At 38.3% G+C, this 25,433-nt stretch overlaps 1 protein-coding gene across 1 annotated transcript; it reads right to left on the reverse strand.

Moving 5' to 3' along the window:
* LOC127806186 (uncharacterized) lies at positions 1–24,695 on the reverse strand. The gene is made up of 10 exons (XM_052343306.1): positions 24,255–24,695; positions 23,890–23,967; positions 20,118–20,798; positions 19,832–19,934; positions 18,087–18,187; positions 17,800–17,974; positions 754–924; positions 558–658; positions 342–465; positions 1–209 (listed from the first exon to the last, which is right to left on the reverse strand). Exons 1-9 carry the CDS (start codon positions 24,561–24,563, stop codon positions 412–414), a joined length of 1,773 nt encoding a protein of 590 aa, XP_052199266.1. The 5' UTR covers positions 24,564–24,695; the 3' UTR covers positions 1–209; positions 342–411.
* Between the last annotated feature and the right edge of the window lie 738 nt (positions 24,696–25,433).

Genomic DNA, 25,433 nt, shown 5'->3' on the forward strand with positions numbered 1-25,433 from the left:
AAGAGGCAATGGAACAGAAATGAAATAATACAACAATCTGAGCTACAACAACAGTTACGGTGCCTTGCAGAGAATAAAATTAATAAGATTAAAAACAGTGGCATGGACAGATTGCTTCGTATACAAAAACAACATGAGCCCCCACTTGTATTACTTGTTCATCTTTTGAGTATATTTGATCCTAGAGGCATGAAATTCGCACGTGTGACCTACACAGAAAACCAATTAAAAAGAACATCGACATTTGACAATTAATAAGGGTTCAAAAGAGCTTAGGGTTCATCCTAATTGTCATCACTGGGCAATTAATAAGGGTTCAAAAGAACATCAACGATTGGTACCTCATCCCTTCTCTAGACTAGGCACGGGAGCCCTAATGAATTTTGGTGTTAACAAATCTTTGTTTGGGTGTCAGTCATAAGAGCTAAGAAATTGTACTATACATGGATGTACTTGATCTACAGCCTGCATGTCGAGTGAAAACAAAATTTGAAGCCGTTATAAGATTTGAGATGTAGATAAAGTATGACAAGTAAAAGAATTGATAATTTGCATACCAGCCGTCCTCCCACCAAGTCATAATGAGCATAGTGTGGACCCTCGGATTCTCCAAATACTTTGTACGTGACCAAGGGCTCGGGAAAGAGCTTTACGGTTTCTGTTTAGAAAGATGACAAGCAAGAAAAACAAAAATTAAGTAAAAATTACCAAGGTCCAATAGGAACATGTAAGATGAATCTCCTTAAAACGCACCATAGACAGCTTCTGGAGGGCATATTAGGTCCTCATCTCCAGCAAGGGCTAAGACGGGAACTTTACTTTTATGAAGATGATCTTTGTAGAAAAACATACCACTCCTATTCCGGAGCCCACCTTCCCGAAATGCTGTTGTCAGCTGCAAGAGTAATTTTGCGGGGATTGTACCTGTCAAGTATGAGCAAAGCATATCAGACTAAGAAACAGAAAGCCAGAGGCAACATGATGTGATTCGGTCTACTTCTTGTTTTTAATTAATTATGTTATATCTTTGTTTTGATTATACAAACGGAATTTGTTGGTTAATTTAGCCTACGGTGTGTGGAATGCCTACATCCACTTATTGGTCATGTGATTAGCAAATGATAGAATAAATTAGGCAACGGAAGGAGTGGGACATAAGTATAATGGAACGAATGTTAGGGCTAAATATTTTTATTCCTAGCCCCTCCAAATATTTTCAATATTGGAGGTGAAAAGAAACCTAAAGCTGGTGCTGTGCTCTCTGCTTCTGAAGATGGATATTCTTCTCTTCTCTCCTTCCATTTTTCACCTTTCTTCTTCTTCCTTAACTATCCTCCTACGTTCCCTACTAATTCGGTTTTGGTTACAAAGAAGTGCATCAACTCCTAATCGCCCTACCATGCCAGCGAGTTTATTTGGTTTTCAATTTGCTTGATTGACTATTATTGGCATCATGCCTTTGTCAAGTCTTTCCCCCAAGGTTTCTGGCTAGGGATCTCTCTCTCTCGACAACTAACCGACCCCTAAACAAGTCTTTTATGAATGGATCTAAGGATGTTATTATAAAAAATGAGTTATGCAATGCAGGATTCTAGAAGTGGTATTTTTACTAGATGGAAGATGACCAATAAGAATTTCTTTTTGGTATTGGTGTGGTGGGGGGTTGGGGGGCAGATGTTATGACAAAAAAATGAGTTATACCGATGCAATGCCAAGGGAGAAGTTCAAAACTTAACACTTTCTACATCCATCAAAACCAATTCAACCCAAGTATGGAGGGAGGTCCTGAACCACATACGTTCAATTACTTCAAATGTGAGCAACCAGGACATGTCATTTAAATGCCCTCAAAGAAAATTCATCCCAAAATCAAACCTGATAGATAACAATATCCATGTTCCATGTAAAGAGGACAAGTATGATTTCGAGAAGAAAGTAGGAGAGGAAAAAAACAGGCCACCAAGCAGAGAAGTAGATAGTGATGAAGGCCAGTTTATTGTGATTCATGGCGCATTATTATAGCTCCAAAAGCCCCTTCTCACAATAAACGGTTGAGATGAAGTCTTTCCCAGACCACTTGCATGGATAGGGGAAAGTTGATTGATTGTAATATATACTGAAAGTACAAAAAACTTTGTACCACATAAAATTATTCACAAGCTTAGCTTACAAAATGAAAAGGTGGGTAACCTTACTAAGGGGCTTGGTTCAAGCAAGTAGGTGAGGTCTCTGTCACTCACCAGTGCCTGGTCAAATTTTCCATTTGAAAGGATTATAAAATGAGGTTCATGTGGTGTGGTTCCAGTCCAGGTATGACATTCTTCCGAGGCATCCTTGGCAATTTGATAGGAGGACCAACATGATGGAGAGAACACACATAGCTTTAAGAAAGATAATCTTGAGATTGTTTTCTACCCACAAAAGGATGCAGAGTTCTCTGAATTCAGGCAAGATATTATGCATTGTGTAAATAAGTGTAGAATTTGCCAATCGGTTAAGGGTCACTCATAAAACACAAGCTTGTATGCTCCTTTACCTGAACCTAATGGACCTTAGGAGCATGTTCGCATGAATTTTGCAGAGAGGATTATTTTGGTTTTGCAAAAGTCAATACATATCCAAAGATGGCTCATTTCGTTCCACATCAAAAGGCCTCTAATGCATCTCATATAGCTCATTAGTTTTCAAATGAGGTAATTTGTTTGCATGGCATACTTAGAACATTCACTTTAGGAGGGGACTAAGTTTTTAAGCCACTCAAAAAACTTTGACTAAACCTGGAGCTACCCCTTGGGTTAGCTGCACATATCATCCCCAAACAAATGGACAAACATAAGTTGTTAACCACAATGTAGGTAGGGTGCTTAGATGTTGGGTGGGTGGGTCATATGACCAGATCAATGGGATTTAATTTCACCACAAGCCAAATTCGCTTACAATAGTAAGGGACTAGATCAACCAACAAATCTCCTTTTGAAGTCATCTATAACTGCCTCATTACTAATTTCTTGATCATTTCTCAGCTCCTTTTCATAGTGATGAGATTTGTTGTTAAAATAACCAACAAATCTCCTTTAGTTATCATTCACTTTTGACTTGAGAGATTCCTATCTAGATCGTATGATATGCTAAACCAATGAAGTTTTGGACTGTTACACATTTTGAAGTAGTTGAGCACCGATGCCCATCTTCTAAATACAAGCTTTTCTTTTACAAATCACACAAGTATAAAACTGATAGCTTATAGCACATTTTATCAAAAAACTTTAGCAGCTTATTCGAAAATAAACTCTAGAGCTTATAAGCTCCTATGATGTAAGCTCTAAGTGACATTGTTAAAATTGGAATAGTAACATCGTAGTAGATCAATGTGTTAATCATACAAGGACTAGGAGCATAACATTTTAAGAACGTATTGGAAGTTAAGCTTTGCTTAAAATCAAGGGCTGATTTCATAATTTACCCATTTGTAATATCCTTTAACAGGTACCAACATTCAGTAATGTTCATCAATAATCCAACATTACAGATTCTGCAATTCCCTAACTCAGAAACTTTCAGCAACAATGAATCAAGAACATCTATTTCCATCTCTTCTGACATCAACATAGCCACAAGCCTATCAGAAACTATAAAGAGAAACCGATTTGATTTGATTAGTAGACACCCCAATCAATCTCCTCTGATTGTGGGATTGACTGTTAGAATCTTTCCATGTTTAGTAGTTGCCTTTTGTACAGATTTGATTAGGTTTCCTTTCTTCATAGTTTCCTTCTTGTAATCTTTCCTGCTTTGTAAGTTTCTACGTGTATATATAGGGTGATTTACCCTACAATATAAATATGAGAAAGCAATTACAGCTTTGTTTACATGGTATCAGAGTGGTTTGTTTCCAAGGGTATTCTGTTTATCCAGCCTTCATTGCCGTCTTTTTCCGCGACTCTTTGCTTCTCCGGCCTTCATAGCTAGGTTTTTTTGGCCTTCATTGCCATCGCCTTCATCCCATCAGCCTCCATCTCTACATCGCCTCTAGGTGTGCTTTAATCCCTAGTTTGTCAATTTGTCACCAATGTGCCTTAATTGCCAGTTCATTGCTAACCCAGATCGAGAAGGTGTCCCTATCGGTCGTTGCTCTTGACCATCTACCGTCGCTAGTGGCCCTAGAACATCATCGTCGCGCCGACCATCACTACCTATTCTGTTCTCTCTGGTTTTGATGACCCAAATCTAGACCGTCGCCCCCGACCATTGCTACCTATTCTGTTCTCCCTGGTTTCGACGACTTGTTAAGTCCAGCCTCTTTTTTGGCGTTGCAACGTCCCTGCTCTAGCAGCCCTTTGATTCAAGCTTCCCATCTTTGCCGTTCGAACTCCCACAACGTCACAGCTTCCTACTCTAGCAAGTTACTATGCCCTTACAATGAATGGATTTGTTTGGTGATTGATCTGTTCACTGACCCATCACCTTCAATTTTTGAAAGATGTCTTCAATCTCTGCAACCACCAACCCTAGCCGCTCCTTAGCTGATCCTAACACCAGCATGCTGAGTGGAGTCGCTCACAACATTGCAACAAGAGACTTCCAAAATCTTAACCCATCTTGTTGGTTAGATGGGAGAAACGACCTACAGTGATCTCAAGTGGTGAGAATGCTCTTGAAAGGCAAAGAGAAGCTAAGTCATCATGATGGAATGGGACCACCAAAAGAGAACTTGAGATTTGCAACATGGCACGAGGAGGACTTGACAATTTTGTCATGGTTGTGGAACTCTATGTAATCTGAAATCAGCCGCAATTGCATGTTTCTATCCACTACCTAGGAGGTATGGGAAACTGTTCGGAAGACATACTTGAAAATGCAAGAGCCTTGATGTTTGAAATCAAAACCAAAATCGCATCTACGAAACAAGCAGGTTTTTCTATGACTAACTATTACAATACACTAAATGGCTTGTGGTTAGAACTTGATCACTATTAGAATTTAAAGATGAAAGATAGCGAGGATGCCCAAACCTTAAAGGAGTTGATTGAACAAGATCAAGTATTTGAGTTTCTAGCAAGTCTAAACCTAGAGTTTGACCCTGTTCAAGTTCAAATCCTTGGAAGAGGAAAGTTGCCACCATTGGGGGAAGTCTTCTCTATTGTTCGAGTTGAGAAAAGCAGGCGCTTGGTTATATTGGAATCTCAGCAAACCAAAGGATCTGCCATGGTATCAAGGAAGCCTAATGGAGAAAAGACAACCGTGGGAAATCAAACTGATCGTCTTAAGCCCTCCAATAAAGATGGTCTTTGGTGCACATTTTGTAAGAAGCCACGTCACACGAGAGAAAATTGTTTCAAGCTTCATGGAAAGGCTCAAGTTGTACGTCGAACTGGTGGATTCTAGGGACAAGCATAACAGTCAGCAAACACTAACAAAATGACAGATTAGTCCCAAGATGCTTCTGTTGGTAGTGATGAACTCGGTAAACTACGTAAGGAGGAAATTGAGAAGCTGCAAGATTTTATCCATTCTCTCTCTGGCTCTAGTTCTGCATGCTCTCTAACCACCTCTAGTAAGTGTCTCTCTACTTGTTCCTTTAATGCTAATGAAAGCCCACATCCTCCTTCATGGATCCTTGACTCAGGTGCAACTGATCACATGACACCGTGTCCCACCTTTTTTGAAACCTACAAACCCCTTTTGGGCCACAAAGAGATTGCCGTTGCAAATGGCTCTCATATTCCTATAGCTAGTCAAGGCAACATCAATCTCATTCCCCATATCCCATTAACCAACGTTCTTCATGTTCTCAAGATCTACCAACTTTTATCCAAAAGCCAACTTACTAAATCTTTGAGCTACAATGTTACCTTTTTTTGACACACATTGTGTTTTTAGGACAAGACTTCAGGGAGGATGATTGAACTTGCTAAGGTTAAGGATGGACTTTACTATCTTGAGACAGCCAGCACTTTGAACGGATTAGGGCACTGGTTGGCTCTCCCATCACAATGTAACCCCTTTCCTACTACTTCCAAGATCTTGCTGCAGCACTATCGGTTTGGCCATCCTCCATTTAGTCTCTTAAAAACTATGTTTCTTGCCTTATTTCACAATGTATCTCTTGACAATCTTCATTGTGAAGTCTGTGAACTTGCTAAACATCACAGAACTTCTTTTCCCTTGATTAATAAAAGATCTGATTTCCCTTTTTCATTAATTCATAATGATGTATGGGGTCCTTCATGGATTCGTAATTGCACTGGGGCTCAATGGTTTGGTTCCTTTATTAATGATTGCACTCGGGTCACCTGGGTTTACCTTATGAAAGACAAATATGACATTTCCACTATTCTTCCCAATTTTTATCACATGATCTATCTTACCAAGAGATTACAAAGTAATACCACTTTCCTCTCCCACAAACACACAACACATACTCTTTTCACAAGACAGAATAAAAAACATATTGAGAGTGAAAATAAGACTCCCGAACCCTCTATTTATAAACTATAAAGGGCAGCATATACAAGGACTCCAATAACCGCCTGCAGTTACAGATATAACCCTAACTACCAGACTTCTAGAAGCTTTAATCTAATACCTTCTATTCGTCCTTCCTCTCCCGTGACCATATGTCTAATCCTCAGGCAAATATTTCAACAAATTCTCCACTATTTGTATAGGATTTGACTGCTCCAGGATAGCCACCTGCATATAGACCATATCTGACTCGATCTTCTTTTCCAATCTCTTCATTCATCTAAAGCAACTTCAAACAATGCTTCAGCTTTTGTGAAAGGAATATCAATCATTTCCTTCATACTTTCTTCATCTTTTGGAAACTAATCTGAGGATAATTTAAAATGTTCAACAAATGGCATATTGACTGCCTTTGCATCTGCCATTCCAAACCTTTTGATTAGCTTTTCTAGATAGGATTTTTGGGAAAGGTATAATTTTCTATGCTTTTGGTTTCTGGAAATTTCTATCCCTAAAATTTTCTTTGCTTCCCCTAGCTCCATCTCAAATTCAGACTTCAATTTCAATTTCAATTGCTGGATTTCTTGCTCCTGACTGACTTGCTATGAGCATGTCAACAACATAATGGAGCAAATAGATTGAAACACTAGGAGATACATATTTAAAATAAACATAGCTATCATAGGATCTTCTTCTATATCCTTGGTTTAACATTACCAAGTTAAATTTCCTATACCATTGTCTTGGTGATTGTTTAAGCAGGCATACCTTCTCCACCTTTCCTCTAGATTCAAAGCCTTTAGGTTGTTCCATTAATATCCTCTCCTCTAGGTCTCCATGGAGAAAGGCTCTGATAACATCCATTTGTTCCAATTTTAAGTTTAAGTGAGCTGTTATAGCAAGCAACACCCTAATTGAGGTATGTCTCACAACTGGTGAGAAGACATCATTAAAGTCTATACCTGGGACTTGGGTGAACCCTCTAGCAACTAACCTAGCTTTGTACCTAGGTTTTGGATTGCTCTCAGCCCCTTAATCTTATAGAGCCATTTCAGCTTACTACCCTCTATCAACCAGTATCCATGTCTGGTTCTTCCTTAAAGATTCAATTTCAGTTTTCATGGCTTTTATCCATAATTTTGCATCCTTTGATGACACTGCCTCCCCAAAAGTGAGAGATTCTTCCCCTACAACTTCGGATTATGACACCAGATCTGAAAAACCATATCTAAGAGGAGGCCTTCTACTTCTTTGCTATCTATCCCTAGCCACACTATACCTAGAGGTATTAGGCTGGTCACCTATACTAGAATCGGCATCACTCTTTTCCTCACCTTCTTCATATTGAGCAGAATCTTGCTCAAAGGAGTCTTCCTGGACATTTTCAAGTACTGTTTCTTGGACTTCTATACCTATAGATTTAGACTTTTCTCCTAAGGTTGGATGGACTTTTGTATCTGATAATTCCATGGTTGACCCTTCATCAAATGTCACATCTCTTGAGATTATAGTTTTAGGCCCCTCGGACTCAAGATTCCACAACTTATAACCTTTAACTCCAGTGGGGATATCCTATGAATAGGCATTTCTTAGCCCTAGGTTCTAACTTGCCTTGTTTTACATGAGCCTAGGCAAGGCACCCAAATACTCTAAGGTGGTCTAAGGATGGCTTGTGGCCTGACCATCTTTCACAAGGAGTCTTAAACTCAATTGCAACAGATGGAGATCTGTTTATTACATATGTTGCAGTTGATACAGCCTCCCCTCAAAAAGACTTAGGCAATTTTGCATAAAAAAACATGCATCTCACTCTTTCCAATAGAGTTTTGTTCGTCCTTTCAGCCAACCCATTCTGTTTTGGGTTTCCTAGGCCTGTCAAGTGCCTAACTATCCCACTTTCACATTTGTGTAAATTCTTTGTTACAGAATTCTAACCCATTATTGGTCCTAATGGTTTTGATAGACTTCCCCATTTGGTTTTCTACCATCTTTTTCCATGTCTTAAAAGCTTCAAAGGTATGATCCTTTGTCTTCAAGACATATACCCACACCATCCTAGAATAGTCATCAATGATAGATAAGAAATACCTAGAGCTTCCATGTGTTTGGGCCTGAGATGGTCCCCAAAGATCTGAGTGGATATAATCTAATGGAGATTTGGAAGAGTGGATTGCTTTCTTGCTAAATTTAACTTTGGCAGCCTTTCCATAGATGCAAGACTCACATTTGTCAAGTCTTGCAACCTGCCTATTACCCAGAATGCCTTGCTTGGCCAGCTCCTTAAGCCCTTGCTAACTGATATGTGACACTCTTAAATGCCACAATCTGCCCTGCATCTGGGCACTATTGCTGGCCACTGCAGCCTCCCCACTTAAGGTGGTTGCTTGCAGAATGTAAATACCATTCTGAAGCACTGCTTTTGTACATATTAGGGAGCCCTTGGTGACTTTCAAGACTCCACCATTACCCCTAAAGATAAGACCATTTCTGTCTAGTTCACCAAGAGAAATTAAATTTATCTTAATTTCTGGAACAAGCCTTACTGCTGTTAGGATTCTAAATTATCCATCATACATTTTAAGTCTTACATCACCAATCCCCAATACCTTGCATTCATGGTTATTCCCTAGCAAGACCTTCCCCCCATTAATTTCTTGATAATTCTGGAACCAATGTCTTTTAGAGGTCAGGCATACCGTATGAACAACCGGAGTCCATGATCCAATCATAACTCTCAATTTTTTTTTAGGCAACCAGTGCATTAGCACTGTCATACCCAAATTCACAAACACTACTTCCATCAATAGATTTCTCTTGATGATCTTTTCTTTTCTTGGAACAATGTCTTTTAATGTGGCCCTCCTCATGACAATGATAACATCTAATAGGCCTTTTTCCAGATTTTGACCTTGACCTCGACTTACCTCTTCCTCTAGTATCTCTTCTATCAGTTTTATTTTTAGCAGTGAGGGCATCTCCTGGGGATGATTTTCCTTTCACCTTATTCTGTAATTCTTTTGAGTTTAGGGCCCCTATAATATCATCTAAAGATAATGTATCTCTACCATGCTTTAAGATATCACAAAAGCCTCATGAGTCATAGGGAGGGAAAGAAGCAAGACTAATGCCTTGTCTCTATCCTCATACTTTACATCTATATTATCAAGATCAAGGCAAAGTTTATTAAACTCGTCAATATGATCTTGTAATTTCTGACCATCTTGTATTTTAAAAGTAAAGACCCTGGCTTTGAGATAGAGACGGCTGGACAAGGATTTCGTCATGTATAGGCTCTCCAACTTGAGTCATATCTCAACAACAGTCTTCATCTTTGACACCTCCCTTAGTACCTTGTCACTGAGGCTTAGGATCAACGTGTTGTATGTCTTCTTGACGATCTCCTTCTTTTGTTCTACCGTGTAAGTCTTGGGCTTTTTTGCTTCTCCTTCCAGTGCCTCCTCAAGGCCAAGATTGTCGAGGAGTGCACTCATCTTCATCTTCCAGAGGGCAAAGTCATTTTGTCCATCAAATTTCTCTATATCATGTCTGGTGGAGGATGAAATGGAAGACATGATCGCCTATTGGATTGCGTCTCCTTTCTTGAGTCTTTCTTGAAATTTTGAATGTGTGAAGAACGCCCACTCTGATACCAAATTGTTGTAACAATTCTCGCCGACACACACTCAAATCTCCCTCAAGACAAATACAATTCCTCACTCACGGATAGAACAAAAATAGGAATACAGGAAAACAACACAGAATCAAAGCACTCATACAAAACAAGAGATTTATCTTGGTTCAAAACTAGTAGACGGAGAACCTACATCCAAACTGAAAAGGTCACGACGGTCTTCACTATCTTGAAAATGAAAACAAAGATTACATGCACTGATTTCTCTCCCAGCCCTATTACCAAGCTGCCTTACCTAGAGATTACAAAGTAATACCACTTTTCTCTCCCACAAACACACAACACATACTCTTTTCACAAGACAAAATGAAAAACATATTGAGAGTGAAAATAAGACTCCCGAACCCTCTATTTATAAACTATAAAGGGCGGGATATACAAGGACTCTAATAACTGCCTGCAGTTACAGATATAACCCTAACTACCAGACTTCTAGGAGCTTTAATCTAATACCTTTTGTTCGTCCTTCCTCTTCCGTGACCATATGTCTAATCCTCAGGCAAATATTTCAACATGATCAAAACCTAATTCGAGGTGTGTATAAAACAATTTCAATCGAATAATGGCAAAGACTATTTTTACCAATGTCTAAACCAATTCTTTCTCAAAGAAGGCATTATTCACGAGTCCTCTCATGTCAACACCCCTCCCCCACCCCACCCCCCCTCCCAAAAAAAAAAAAAAAAACAAAAAGGGGTGGTGAGAGGAAAAATCGTCACCTCTTAAATGTTACTGGTTCCTTATTATTTCAGTCTTGTGTACCTAAACAATTCTACGGGGAAGTTGTGCTCACTGCCACTCATCTGATTAATCGTGTCCCCTCTCGATCCCTTGACAACAAGAGTCCCATTTAGCTTTTAATACAATGCTACCAGTCTATCCCCATTTCATCCACTTTATCTCCAAAGGTTTTCAGGTGCACGGTCTATGTACATCTTCATCAACATGGCCATGACAAGTTTGACCCTCGGGCTCTCAAGTGTATCTTCCTTGGGTATTCTATCACTCAGAAAGGGTATAAGTGCTATCATTCGTCCACTCATAAATTCTTTGCCTCCATGGATGTTACCTTTCATGAAACTACTCCTTTTTTTTCTTCTCTTCCCCCATCTTATCTTCAGGGGGAGCACTATTGTGAAGATGATGATCTCACTCTTGACACCCATCTAACTCTTCCTTTATCCTCTCAACCACCAAGCCAACCTTCTTCAACCTTTTGTCACGACTCAGGCTATTTTAAATTTTTGTCGTTCAGTCTTTATTTGTTTTCTTGTTATGCTATGTTGTTTTTTCTTTATTTTAATTGTTGTATTTCCAATTGATGTTGTGTTTCCATATTGTACTTGTTGGTTTCACCATATAAACTAAGTGATGGAACACAACTATATCAATTATCTTCATTCACCACCATCTCATGAAACTTCTCCATGTGAAGATGGTGTTCAAACTTCATTTCATCATTACTCCGCCAAGGGATGTTATCCACTACCGGTCCCAAGCCCAGATAAAGGAGGAGGGTTGCGTTAGGTAACCGACAGCCAGCGTAAAACCTAGTCGGATCCAAATATGAATTCCAGACAAACTATCTGTTGGGATGTAACCCACATAGAAGTCTAGAGTTCATGTAGCCAACCCCACATAGTGGGATAATGGCTGGATATGTTGTTGTTGTTGTTGTTGTATTTCCAATTGGCAATTCTATTAGAGTAGGGGGGCAACATGCAAAGCCATAGAAAAGGACAAAAGAGTTTGTTGTAACTGCTTGAAGGGGGGATGATCCGCTACATCCACACCCATGCCAAGCGACTATATGTACTCTTCCTATTCCATAGGAGAGGGCATGCAAAATCAGAATACATGACTATTCTATTCTCTCCTTCTACACTCTCTCATCTCACTCTTTTCTCTCTTCTCTCCTTTTTCTTACTCTTCTCTCTCTCTCTCCCTAATTTTCCTTGTTTGATCCCTTGAATCTCATCGAGTCAAGGGAAGCTTATTGTTTATGCCAAGGGCAGTGACAATTTGGTATCAGAGCCCCGTCCCGACCAAAGGTTGTTAGAAGTCATGGCGGAAGGAACTCGCATGAAAAATATGGAATCCCAGCTACAGCAAGTTAGCTCTTCCATGTTCGAAGTCCAAAGGCGAGTCAACCAGTTAGAGCTGGGAAATGGACGTAACCATGATGCGATCATGGCGATCGATCATAAGATGGAAGGCTCTATAAGGGGGTTGGAAAGGAGACTAGATGGAACGCTAGTACAAATGCAGGAGGAGATGGCGCAAATGAGGGAGGAGTTAGGAGCGCAGCTTCAACAATTTATATTGATGTTCACACGCCAAAACTCGGTGAGTATGGCCCCTAAATTCCCTCCTAGAGATAGAACAGACCCTCTCTTACGAAACAATAAAACAATTCGTAGGCCTGAAACCCCCGACATAGGAGGGGGGTAGGATGAGGATGTGGAAACAATGTCAGAGAGGGGCCGTGGAGAGCAAGGCCATCGTCAACAACTGAGGTTTCCCATGCCTAGGATGGAGATTCCTGTCTTCGAAGGAGATAACCCCCACTAGTGGGTAAGGAAGTGTGAAAGGATGTTCGAATGGTATGACATACAAGAAGGTAGCAGGGTATCCTTAGCGGCTACCTATTTTGACAACGTAGTGGATGCTTGGTACCAGGGATGGACGAGTGTGAGGGATCATCCTACCTGAGGGGGAATTTGTTGAAAAACTATGCGAGAGGTTCGGAGAAAGAAGTATGTCAGATATTGTTGAAGAGTTTAACAAACTAAGGCAGGTGGGAGAATTGAAAACCTACTTAAAGAGATTTGAGGAGCTTAGATCTCTTATGAGCAGCCACGACCCTCATCTGTCTGAGGCTTATTTCGTGTCCAGCTTCTTAAGTGGCTTAAGTGATGACCTAAGGCCTATGGTTAAGATGGTCAGGCCTCGAACGGTTGAACAAGCAGTGGAGAGTGCTAGACTACAACAGATGGTTGTTGAGGCCTTGATGAAGAAGCAGATTCAGCAAAATAAGGCTATGACCATGGGAACCTCCCATCAAGGGGGGAAGGGATTAAACTGTGAGTGGGTAGGGAGCAACTCAAGGGCTAGACAATCGGGAGTACCCCACTTGAATAGGAAATTCAATGATCAGAGAAGGCAACCCGATTTGTGTTTTAGATGCGGGGATAAGTATTTCCCTGGGCATCAATGTAGGTGACAGATTCTCCTATTAGAAGGTGACTCAGAGGAGGGAATGGAAGGAGGAGAAGGAACTGAGGAGTGTGAAGATTCTAGAGATGAAGACAACGGTGAAATCTCACTCCATGTGTTGAAGGGGGTGACCAACAACAAAATAATCAAAGTAGAAGGGAAGGTGAAGGACAAGAGCCTAATGATCTTGATAGATAGTGGAAGCACTCACAACTTCCTTGATAAAGGCACTGCTAGGAGATTAAAGTGCCCACTCTCAGACACTCAACCCTTGAGTGTAACAGTAGCTTATGGGGGAAGGGTGTTGAGTAATTCAGCTTGCCATGGATTCAATTGGGAGATGCAAGGAGAGGAATTTGAAGCAGATCTCAAGCTACTGCAATTGGGAGGATGTGATGCAATCCTAGGGGTTGACTAGATGAAATGGGTAAGCCCCATCAATTTTGACTTTAATTGGATGGAGGTGACTTTTGAAAAAGAAGGGGAAAAGGATGACGCTAAAAGGGGGGGAGAGAAACCAATACCTGTAAGATGATAACAAGGAAGAGTTTGCATAAAGCCATTAAGAGCAAATGGAGCAAGTTGACTTAACTGTTTTCGATTGTGGTAGTGGAGGAAGGGCCTGGGAAAATGATGCGTGGGGAACTAACTTTGTCAATCAACAATGAGAAAATTGGCCAGGTACACTCTAACTACCTTATTGATAAATTGTTAGTTGAATTTGAGGACTTATTTGCTAAGCCTAATACCCTACCTCCCACCTACAACCTAGACCATTCTATCAACCTTAAACCCGATTCTGAACTCGTGAACATCAGGGCCTACCGATACTCTCCCACTCAAAAAACAAAAATTGAAAGAATGGTAAGGGAGATGCTAAACCAATCCTTCATAAGACCTAGCCACAACCCTTTTGCCTCATCAGTCCTTCTAGTCAAGAAGAATGATGGTTCTTGGCATTTTTGTGCAGATTACCAGCAATTAAACACCCTAACTATAAAAGACAAATTTCCTATCCCATTGGTAGAAGATCTAATGGATGAGCTGCATAATGCCACTATCTTTTCCAAGCTAGACCTTGGATCAGGCTATCACCAAACTGATTATCCAACTTTTCCTTATGCCTTTGACTGAACTGATTATCTAACTTTTCCCATGCCTGATTCTTCTGGCCAAACTCCTCATGCTATCTACCTCCAACTGAAAATGCAGCATTCTTCTACTGCAATTGTGACCTCATTTGTTTCATGTGTGCACTGCTCTCCATGGCCTCACAAATAGGACATCCCCTTGAAAATGCAACATCCGTCTGTCGCAATTGAAACTCCATTGGTCTCATACGTGCATTGCTCCCCATGGTTGATTTAGTGGAAGTAGTATACTTCGGTGACCAAGGAGCAAAAGTTCTATACATACTGAATCCACACCCTTTCGTGAGCTAATCGACTCTAAACTAGAATCGCCTCAACGCAATTCAATAGCCGAGGCACCCGCTCTTCTCTGCCTGTCCAATTCGAACCAAGTTAACCAAAATTCAAAGCTAAAATCAACCTCTTGTTTCCCCTTATTCACAGCCTAGAATTTCGATTGGAATCCACCGCTTGTGGAATTTTCTTCACTGATTTGTTAATATGCGTTGTCAGACTTCTAATCAGAATCTCCTGAATCACCGCTTAATTAGTTCCAATAATGGCTGAGGTCACCTCCCTGAACCTCGACTACAGCAGCTCGGACACAACAATGAATCAAACAGCTGCTCCGCCTTCACAGTAGAACCTTCTGCTTCCCCTCCACAATTCGAACCGGAAGCCCCGAGTACTTCCTGTGAGTTCGATCAGTTCTATTACAGCCTCCAGAAAATCAATTGACTCCAAGACAGTTGTTATGCTCCACCTAATTGAGAATCGATCTCCTCTCAATTCAGCAACCTTGGATCCATTTCACTGAATCGCTGTTATGAATCACCTCGACTCTACTACTCTAAATCAGTAGCAATCTAAGCCGAAATCAACCTGTAGGTTTCGCCTAAGTCACTATGCAGTAGCCAATAACCACCGGCTCTGAATTGCCTTCCAATTCGAAATCGCAACTACCTATCCGCCATTAATCCCTTCCATGCATCGGAATCTAATTCCGAGAATCAATGGCCGAGAATTAATCCTCAAAAGAGAGACCCACCCAAACTTATTGGAATGCTTGAACTCGCCGAGTCTGTTGAATCACCAGACCCCGAACTTTAATTACTGAAATTGATTTCACCACTGGAATCGTCGACCGTGAAGTGATCGAAAAGTACAAAGCAATAGTTGAGCACCGTCACTAGGAAACAACAGCCAAGATCGCCTAGGTTTGCTTGCCTTTACCACATGTAGCGACTTGGATCCAGCTACTAGGATAGCCGAAATCTCCTCGTACGTCATGATTGGATCTGAAAAACAGATCTTGTCCTTCAAGTCGCCTCCAAAAGTTGAGCAACCTCTGAATTTCCAACCCCGAGTCAACCACTAGCTTCATCTTCAAGACTCGGACTCGGATATGCCATAATCATGAAATTCGCTGGAATTTGCTTCACCTTCACATGCCACTTGATAATTTATGTTGAATCGACGGTCAGAGTTGCTGCTAGGAATCGCCTCTAACACCACCTCCTGAATGGATTGGCTCTGATCACACCACCTGCTGTGGATCGACAGTCCACAATTCCCATCCAATCGCAGTGGGTCACCGCAATTCACCAATTCGATCACGATCGTTATGATCCCGATGGCTCAAATTTGCCTCCAATACGTGACTGAACCGAATTCACTACTAAAATCGACGGAATCACAACCAAGGATCGTTGGCTCTAATACCAATTTGTCATGTACCTAGGGTTTAGCCTAGGGTTGGATTGGAAATTAGAAGAATGAAGAGGGAAATTTAGAAGAAGAATAGGGAGAATCAGAAGGATAGAAAGTGAGGGAGAGAAAGATCGAGAGAGAGAGAATTTAGAGGAAGGAAATCAAAGTATTCAATTATCAATTCAAAACATAACCTCTCATCCTCAGTTGTGGCTTATATATAGCCAACAGCCTCCCAGATGCACCCATGTGCAAAACAAAAACAGCCTATATTAGCTAAGGACAAAGCCTTATAACAAAAAACAAGAAAAGGAAATTACGATTATTGTATAATGCATGTAAACTCCTACTATTATATTTACTAATCTATCCTTGGAGTCATGACAAACCTGAAGTATGAAGGATTGATTTACGTTTTGCGTTTATATATTACCTAACTCTAGTCTTTATTTTTATTTTTTTTTAATCCTAGATACTCGTTTTAGATCTTTTGGTGTTTAAATTCAAAATAAGTAACGAGATTAGAGCTATTTATTTGGAACTTCGTATTTTGAATTTTAAATGCATATTTATGAGTTTAGAATATAGTTTTGATATTTTATTATGTCACTAGAAATATAAAAATTTAGTTCATTACCTAACGTATCCCAACCCATGTCCTAATTTTTTGAAAAATGTCGTGTCGCCGTATCGGTGCTTCTTAGATTCTCATGCATTGCATTCCATTATTCCAAACCAAGCCAAGTGTAAGAACACAAGTTTAAACCTAAGAGAAGTTACTATCCTACAACATCTTTGGTCTAACACCTCCTCCCAGCAGCCTCTGTTAACAGGTACCAACATTCAGTAATGTTGTTCAAGGCTGCACAATCTCATTTTTATCCATATAAATCATCATTCTCAGCACTTATTTTATTTATTTGATATGATTCACCAGATTGGCAATGAATCAAGGCAACAAGTCAATTTGAAGAAAAAAAACTAAAATACAAGTCAAACTACTAAATTTAGCTGCTTCCAAATTGATTAGAGGCATGCCTGGGTTACTCTTTTCCTCTTGGAATAAGCCCCTTGGTAATCTTGCTCAAATCCAAAATAATATAACTTGCACCAAGGTCATTTACTACATCAGTCCATTCAAAGATTCACAATTTAGTTGCCTATTGGTGAAAATGTAAAATTACATCCTCAAACTGTTGCATGAAGGCATCAGGGTATTTATTGCCCATCAAAACATCAAACCAATGGTACATCATTTTCTGTGGCCTTAAAATTCACAGCACCAGGGGACTTAAAAGATTGTGTCAACCTTGGCTTGAAAATCAACCATTAAGATGTAAATTATATATTTAAAGCATTTTTATCAACATATTTTAACATACACATTTATGTATTCAGTTTTGATGCATAAGCAATAACATAATAATCTCAAGGTCATGATGAAGTCACATAGCATGCTGTAGATGGAGAGGTTTTTTAGAAACTACTCTAAAAATATGACTCCATGCCTTCAATTTTAGCACCAATAAAGTAAGAAAGTTTATACTTTCAAATAAAAACCCAAGAAATTTTGGATGCTGTACTTACAAAAGTTGTTCAGGACAAGCTTTCTCAACAACTCCGGATGCATCATGTCCTCTGCTGATATCAGATTATTAAGCCAAGACAAGACATAAGGAGGTTGAGATGAAAGAGGATAAGCTGCTGACAGTAATGCCCCTAAAGGAACAACAGGAACATTGAGAGCCTGTGCAGGATCAGCCTGCACAGAAAATTATTTCATATCACACCTTTGGAAGAGGACATCCCACCTAAGACATACACAAGGTAGTTACAAAAACAGTAACCTTTCACTGGACATTCTAGCAACTTACAAGGGGAAGGAGAAGTTTGAGCGATGATTTTGAAGATGTATAGTCTAGTGACGATGCCAAAGTAACAATAGCCGCCAACCCAGGGTCTCTTCCTTTAAAACCTTTTCAGACAACCAGAAATGGGAAGAAAGTTTTAAAATGACGAATAAATTATGAAACTATCTCGTAAACTTAAAAATAGAAAATATTCTTAACAAAGGAAATCAGTACTTGTGATACTATGACATTTATACACGGTCCAACACAGACATATCAGTCTATTCTTATCAGCAAATCTTTAGGGGAGGGAATTCTACAAAGTGCTTCCATGGACAACACAGTTAAATCTTTGCAGGTAGCCATACCAAAGGCCTTTGAGACACATACAGTGGAATTGAAAAGATTGCTAAATTATCTGCTCTAAAGTAACAGCACAAAAATTTGCCACATATACAAGTATACTAAACGTCTGAGGTATAAACTCCAACAAATGGGCGTGAAACAATCACTTTGATCATCTTTCCTGTAGCAGCTCTAAACAATATAGAGGAAACATGAGCAACATATAAAGTTGTAGTTTAAGAATCAAATGCAGCTAATATCACTCCTTAATGTCTTAGTCATCTTCTTCCATGATCTAGTCATCTATTTTCCATGAAAAAGATGAACACATATATACATAATATGCATATGTATATGAATTGAATGGCCACAATACAATAAGCTAAAAGTGTTCAGATGATATTGACATAGAATAAACAGGAAATTGATAACTCTGTATTCAAAATAATCAAAGGCAGTGTATTTCTGAATATAACATACATTTAGCTATAGGCAAAATCAAATCCTAATATAGCATAATTCTGAAATCATACACTAACCATAATCATCTCAACAAAATAAAATAGACAATAAATCCCAACTAGAAGATAAACATACTCTAAAATCTAAAAAGATTATGATAAATCAAAATTCTAAATACCATTATCAAACATTGAATCCTGATAATCCTCATTCCTCATCACTATGATAAACAGAAAAACATGATTACAAACTCATGAAAATGTGTAAATCTATATTACATAAAATTTTCTAAAGTTGCAGAAATGTTGGACACTCAACACTTAAAAGGATATGAGGTATGTGCCAGGTGTGTGTAGTTGGGCATGCAAGGTATGCCTAAATAGCCAATTCTGTAACAATCATGCAATAAGATTCCATTTTATGGAAAAAAAACTCCAACTTAAGTTGTAAGTACCATTTTGTTGCAAAAGGTAAAACAAGTATTTTAAGAAATATGAAATCTACCAGTGTCTTGATGTTCAGAACATGGCAATGTGAACCTGATACTTAAATGACCACTTAAGTCCATCTAATATACAAGCAAATTGGAACATGGATGCTCTTGTTTTCATCTTGAGTGAGAGAACTCAATATCTGATATCAGGTTTCATTTGTGGTTTTTGAAGTATTGGGCTTTGAAATACTATAAACAATTTTGTGGAATCCTGTGATCCTTTTGGTCTAAATAGACTAGAAGCTTTCTTTGACCAATAATCATAAATAATAGAACATTAGTCATCTATAATTATACATGGGAAAAATGAAGAAAACCAATACTCACAAAAGGCTGTGTCCATATTAAATAATTAACTCCTAAATTATGAAAGGAAGTTTCTGTCTGTTCTTTTCTTCCTGATCAGGGAGCATTACAGCTCACAAGAGGTAACAAGTGACTGTAGGTTAAATAGAAAATGCTATCTTACCATATTGCGAAAGCAGAGCATATAGCAAGATACCTCCCATGGAGTGTCCAACTGCCAGCAATTTACCATCCCTTGGTTTGGTTTGGGCCTTTATATACTCCATCTGTAGCATAAGGTGATTAAAGAAAAAAGGAAAAAAAGAACTGACGACTGTTCCATGTGATGTTAATGCATAATTCATTTACATGCAGTAAAAATTCAATGAAAGAATCAGAAGAATGCATTAGGACTAAGAAAAGTGGAATCACAAGCTTATAGCCTTCCAGCAAGGAGAAAGTCACCTCACCGCAGCAGGGACGTCCTCTTCCAAGTAATGATCAAAGTCCCAATCATACTTCACAATCAAGTCAAGTTGCTTCTGGAAATCATCAATTGTTGTGAAAAAACGCTCCTGCAGATTAAACAGCTGAGGAGAAACAGAACGTTGATTTTCTTCAATAATATTTACAAGCTTTTCACTCAGATCCCTGATTTGGCTAGCCACAGCAGAATTTTGCCTCACTTCTAACAAACTTGAAAGTTTTCCTCTTATCTCATTAAAACGTTCGTAAAGAAAAGAATCCTCCATGAGTCGTGATATTTGATCCAAAAATCTGGCAGACATAATTTGTGACTGGCCTTCACTGAGAAAGCCAGAGAGTCTTTCTGATAGACGCATAAAAGTTTCTGTCAACTTTGTCACTACAATGGACTCATCCCATGCGGTTGCCATCCCCCTTAGCTGGTCTTCTTTGACAAGGGATATATCAGCATCTACCAACGTACTAGAGATATTGCTTGAATGTTGGTCTGCATGAAAACCTTTATCAGTTGCAGTCTGAGCAGTAGCTTTCATCTGATCAGATAATTCTTGGGCAGACTGCTCAATTCCTTCTAAATTTGGTTTCTGCATGCTCAATCCAGCCCCTCGAACTTCAAGAATCCATGTGTCAAATCCTTGACCACACATGTAACGTGCAAATGAAGACTGCACACATGTAATTGGAAGAATGAGACTTGAGTATACAATGAGCCCTCATTTAAGAAGGTATAAAAAGAGGTTTTGAATTGCTTCATTCTACGAACTATATTAGCAATAAGATATGTGAAAATAATGGGGTAAGATCCACCGGAGTCAGAGGGGATCATATGACTTGAAAGCCAAGCCCAAATGAAAATTTAGTCAGGTTTACAGTGACTAAAATTTACCTGCATTTGAATGTTAAATTCTGTGTTCAATTTGCAATCAGTGATGTTTGTGCTATCTTCTCAGTTTCAAATTTTTGGGTTTGAACATTTATAAGCTTAACAATTTCACAACTCAAGCACTTGGGTTAGGAACCACCTGAACTCAATTAGACCTCAACACCATTGTTGCCTGTCTGAGCCACAATGTTGAAAGGAACTTGTCTGAATAAACCCTAGCGAGATATAAGTAACAATATTTATTGTGTGAATGCCCTAATAATTTGAAAATTTATCTATTTATGAAGCATTGAAGCTGAAGCAACAAATATTAGGAACAAAACTGATACAAGGAAATATGATAAAATAAAGATTTAAAAAAAAGATAAAAAAAAAAAAAGGAACCAACTGAAAAACAACAGAAACTGGCATGGAAATAATCTGCATAAACTATTCAAGAACAATGCAAAAATAAAGATGAAAACAATTTATGAAAGTATTCAAATGTAAAGTATGCCAACTTAGGCCCCGTTTGTTGCAGCTTAATTAAAGAAATTATAGCTTCTAGCTTTTTAGATTATAGATTCTAAAACTTAGAATAAGTTGTGAACCTGTTTGCTGCAACTTCTTAGAAGTTGTAGTTAATTAGTTGTGGTGTTTGATACCATAAGCTGTAAAATAACTTATTTTTTGTATAATTGTCCATAATACCTTTAGTAGTTATAGAATGATAATTTAAAAATTAATTAGTGTATATGTATAAGTTTCAAGTGTTATAAAAAAATTAATTAAAGTATAGAGAGAGAGGAAGATGGCGAAAGAGAAGAAGAGATTTGAAAATGGAGATGGCAGTGGAGAAGAAAAACCCATGATTGTATAGACAAATGAGTAATTCTTTGTTAAAAATAAGGGCAAAATTGTCACAAAAATATAATCATTTAAGCAGAAGTTGTAAAAGCTGGGATACCCCAACTTTGAAAAAGCCAGCTTTTACCCCTTCTAAAAGCTAGTAAAAGCTATAAGTTAGAATTCTATAAGTTAAAACAAACACTACATTCCAACTTTTTTGAAGTTATAAGCTAAAAGTTGCAACTTTTAAGCTGCAACAAACAGGCCCTTACAAGGGTTCAGAGACATTATAGAGCCTTGTTAGTCAGAATGTGCATTCAATTATGAAAAGTCAACACCTTAATGCAAAAGTTGGCTTTTTACATAAATTTCACATTGAATATTTGGTAATTTTGAAGAGGTAAACTAGTGCATCAGTGGGGGAGCGTTTCAAAGTTATGGGACACATAGCAACATTCAACAATTTTATTTGAAGTCACAAGTTCAATTTTGTTAAAAAGTCTAATTAAGGAGGGAAATGGGAGAGATTTAAACAGTGTCTTTGGAAAGAAGCAAGTTATGCTGTCATCTTTGAGTGAAGTGTGGTTGAGCTAAATAGTTACATAAGATATGGGTTTAATGGTTTAAGTTTTAACTGGATCGATGCCGCAAATCCAGGACACAAAACCACATATATAAATCGCTCTTTCTCAATCTCATCATCATCAATTGCACCTAATCTTGACCAAGTTATGGTCAGTGACACAGCATCATAATGCCGATTGACTTATAAAAGTCACATTAACAATACAAATCCATGCAAAAGAACAATGTGGTAAAATTTTACGCCAGATGACCTTCCAAACACAACATTCTAGTGAGGAAATAATGAAATAAAGTTTTAACATTATCTTTATATGGAAAAGTTTTTTCATATGATGAGAATGAAGATAATTGATATGGTTGTGTTTCATCACATAGTTGATATTATGAAACCAACCTGTACAACATGAAAACATAAGAATATGGATTTATCAATAAGAAAACAAAAAAAATCATACACAAGATGGATCAACTTTTCTCCAAAGTCATCCTATCAAGCCTTCTAAACTTTCTAAAATTTCATAACAAGATGATTCAAGCACTGTTAGTTGCTAAAAAGAGAGAGGACATAGAAAGCATCTCAGTACACAAAGCAACTCACTTGCAAGGGTTAGGGGAGGGTCGAATTTATACAGTCTTCTCCTTGCTTTTTTTATTGGTAGATTGTTTCCACAACTCAAACCCAAGACCTTCTGATTTCAAAGGAATAACCTTACTATTGCTACCAAGGCTTGCCCTAAAAAAAATATAAAGAAGAAAAAGAATAAAAAGTAAAAGAGAAATGCATAAAAAATATAGAAAGAGGGATCGCTTGACATCTTTATTGAGGCTTTATTTTTCAACAAATAGTCAAATACAATGCAAGGGTAATTATATGAAACTCTACTCATCAACTTCATCACAAGCCTTATATCTCATGCTAATATCTTTTGTAAGGCCATTATATCTCATGTAGTGTTTCAAAATTGATAATAAAAGATCAAACAATTTTTACTCTAGTTGTAAGCTACTTAAGCCAACTCTTCTTTACTTGAGCTTGGAACTAGCTGTGTGATAAAGTGAAATCCCTTCAAGACAAGAGGTGTTTGAGATGGGTATACTTAAAACTTTGACCATTGCATAAAAATTAAACCTGCACATGTCATTTTCTTTGCATGCATACCCACAGATTGGGCATAAAAATACCATGAATCATCCAATGGACAAAAAAGTAAGAGTTCAAATCAATGGTGGGTTAGTTATATATATTCTAGAGGTGTTAAATAAAAAGTAATTATAAAATTCAAACAGGGCATCAACAGACTTGAAGTGGCTTATGCATCATGTCAAAGATAATCCTACATTTTCCAACTCCCAAAGTCTCTTTTCAATCTTAGCATACACGTACGTCACGCCTACCTAAAGTTGAAACTGAAACTATTTATTGGAGAGAGGGGAAGGGTCAAAGATAAGAGTAAACTAACCCCTGGAGAGAGATCGTATCCAATGGCATTAGTTCCCACTCCAGACAACAGCAACAGCGGATGATTCCTTGGAGGAGCCTGCACATTACAGACATGTATTATTCAGAACATATCCCATCAACCAAGTGATTTGGAAGAATCAAGTGAATAGCATAAATGAAGCAATTAATAGTACATCTCATGATTCTCATCCAGTCATACGTGAGTTCATTGAGCACACAAGTGATTTGGATAAACCAAGTAGTTAGTAATTAGGTTAGCCATGAGTAAATGAATTCAAAAGTCCTCTTTCTTTCCTATTCATACATCCGAAACAAAAATCAGGAGACGTTGTGAAAGAAAATGATATGAGAAGGAGAATGGACCTGAGGAGGAGGAGAGTAGCGCCAGAGAGCGAGCCTCCAGTTGGTATTGGGGACGGAGACGTAATGGAGCTCATCGGCGGTGCACACCGATGGCTTGTTACACACCTTCTCCACGGCCGCGGCAGCATCGGGAATCTCGCTTTCGTTGGAGGAGAAAGATCTCACCCTCACGGTCAAACTCCGCGGTGGCAGACGCCGAACAGCGGCTACCCCGCGGTGGAGCAACGGACGGTGGCCGGGATTGCGATGGACGAAAGCGGATGCGATCTGGAGCGCTGACCGTAGGTCGGGCTGAATCATTGAAACCATCTTTGAAAATAATTTTAATTTTAAAAATAAAAATAATTTGGGGAATCAATTCAATTGGGCGTCTGTTCTGTTCCTTCTTGAGTTAACCGAAAACAGAGCACAGCGATTGAACTCAAAATCAAAAAGGAATGCGGAGGCCAGAGAAAATTTTAAAGTAAAGTACTTTCCCAAAAAACAAAAGAGAAATAAAAAAAAAAGGTAATGATAACAGAGTCAATGCCACGTCATGTCACGAAGATTCTCCATTTCGGGTTGTATCTTTCGTAAGGTTGCTTCTATAATGTAAATTTATCTTTTAATTTTTATTTTTTTATTGTTACATTCTTAATTTTATTTGATTCTAATTAATTTAATGTTTAACTAATACGACTCACAATACATGATGTACATTGACCCGATAGGAAATAATGAGATTATTAACTTTGATAGTGTAAATTTTATTTGTATTAAAATTTTTTTTTTCCTTTTTCTTTTAAATAAAAATTTTCTATAACATCAAAATCTATTCATCAAAATAAAAAGATTCAGACAAATCCCCAATATAATTCTCAATCCAATTACTGCACCTTCAATGTCGTTGTCATCTTCGTCACCTTCAATGTCGTTGTCATCTTCGTCAAAAAATAGAGCAAAGGCAGGAGAAGAAATAGTATTATTTAATTGAGTTAAATTAAAAAAATTTAAAATTAAAACAAATATAATATCGAAAGTTTGAATTATATTCTTATTAATATTAATAATTAATAATATGGTCTATCAAAACCTTTGAGGGAAAGATAAGAAATCTTATTGGAACGTATCACAATGTTGAGAGATGGATGAACCAATAAATTTAAATATTGACTTTCTTGGGATTATCGTCTTGCGTGG

Source organism: Diospyros lotus, chromosome 7 (genome assembly GCF_014633365.1).
Source record: "Diospyros lotus cultivar Yz01 chromosome 7, ASM1463336v1, whole genome shotgun sequence".
NCBI lineage: Eukaryota > Viridiplantae > Streptophyta > Magnoliopsida > Ericales > Ebenaceae > Diospyros > Diospyros lotus.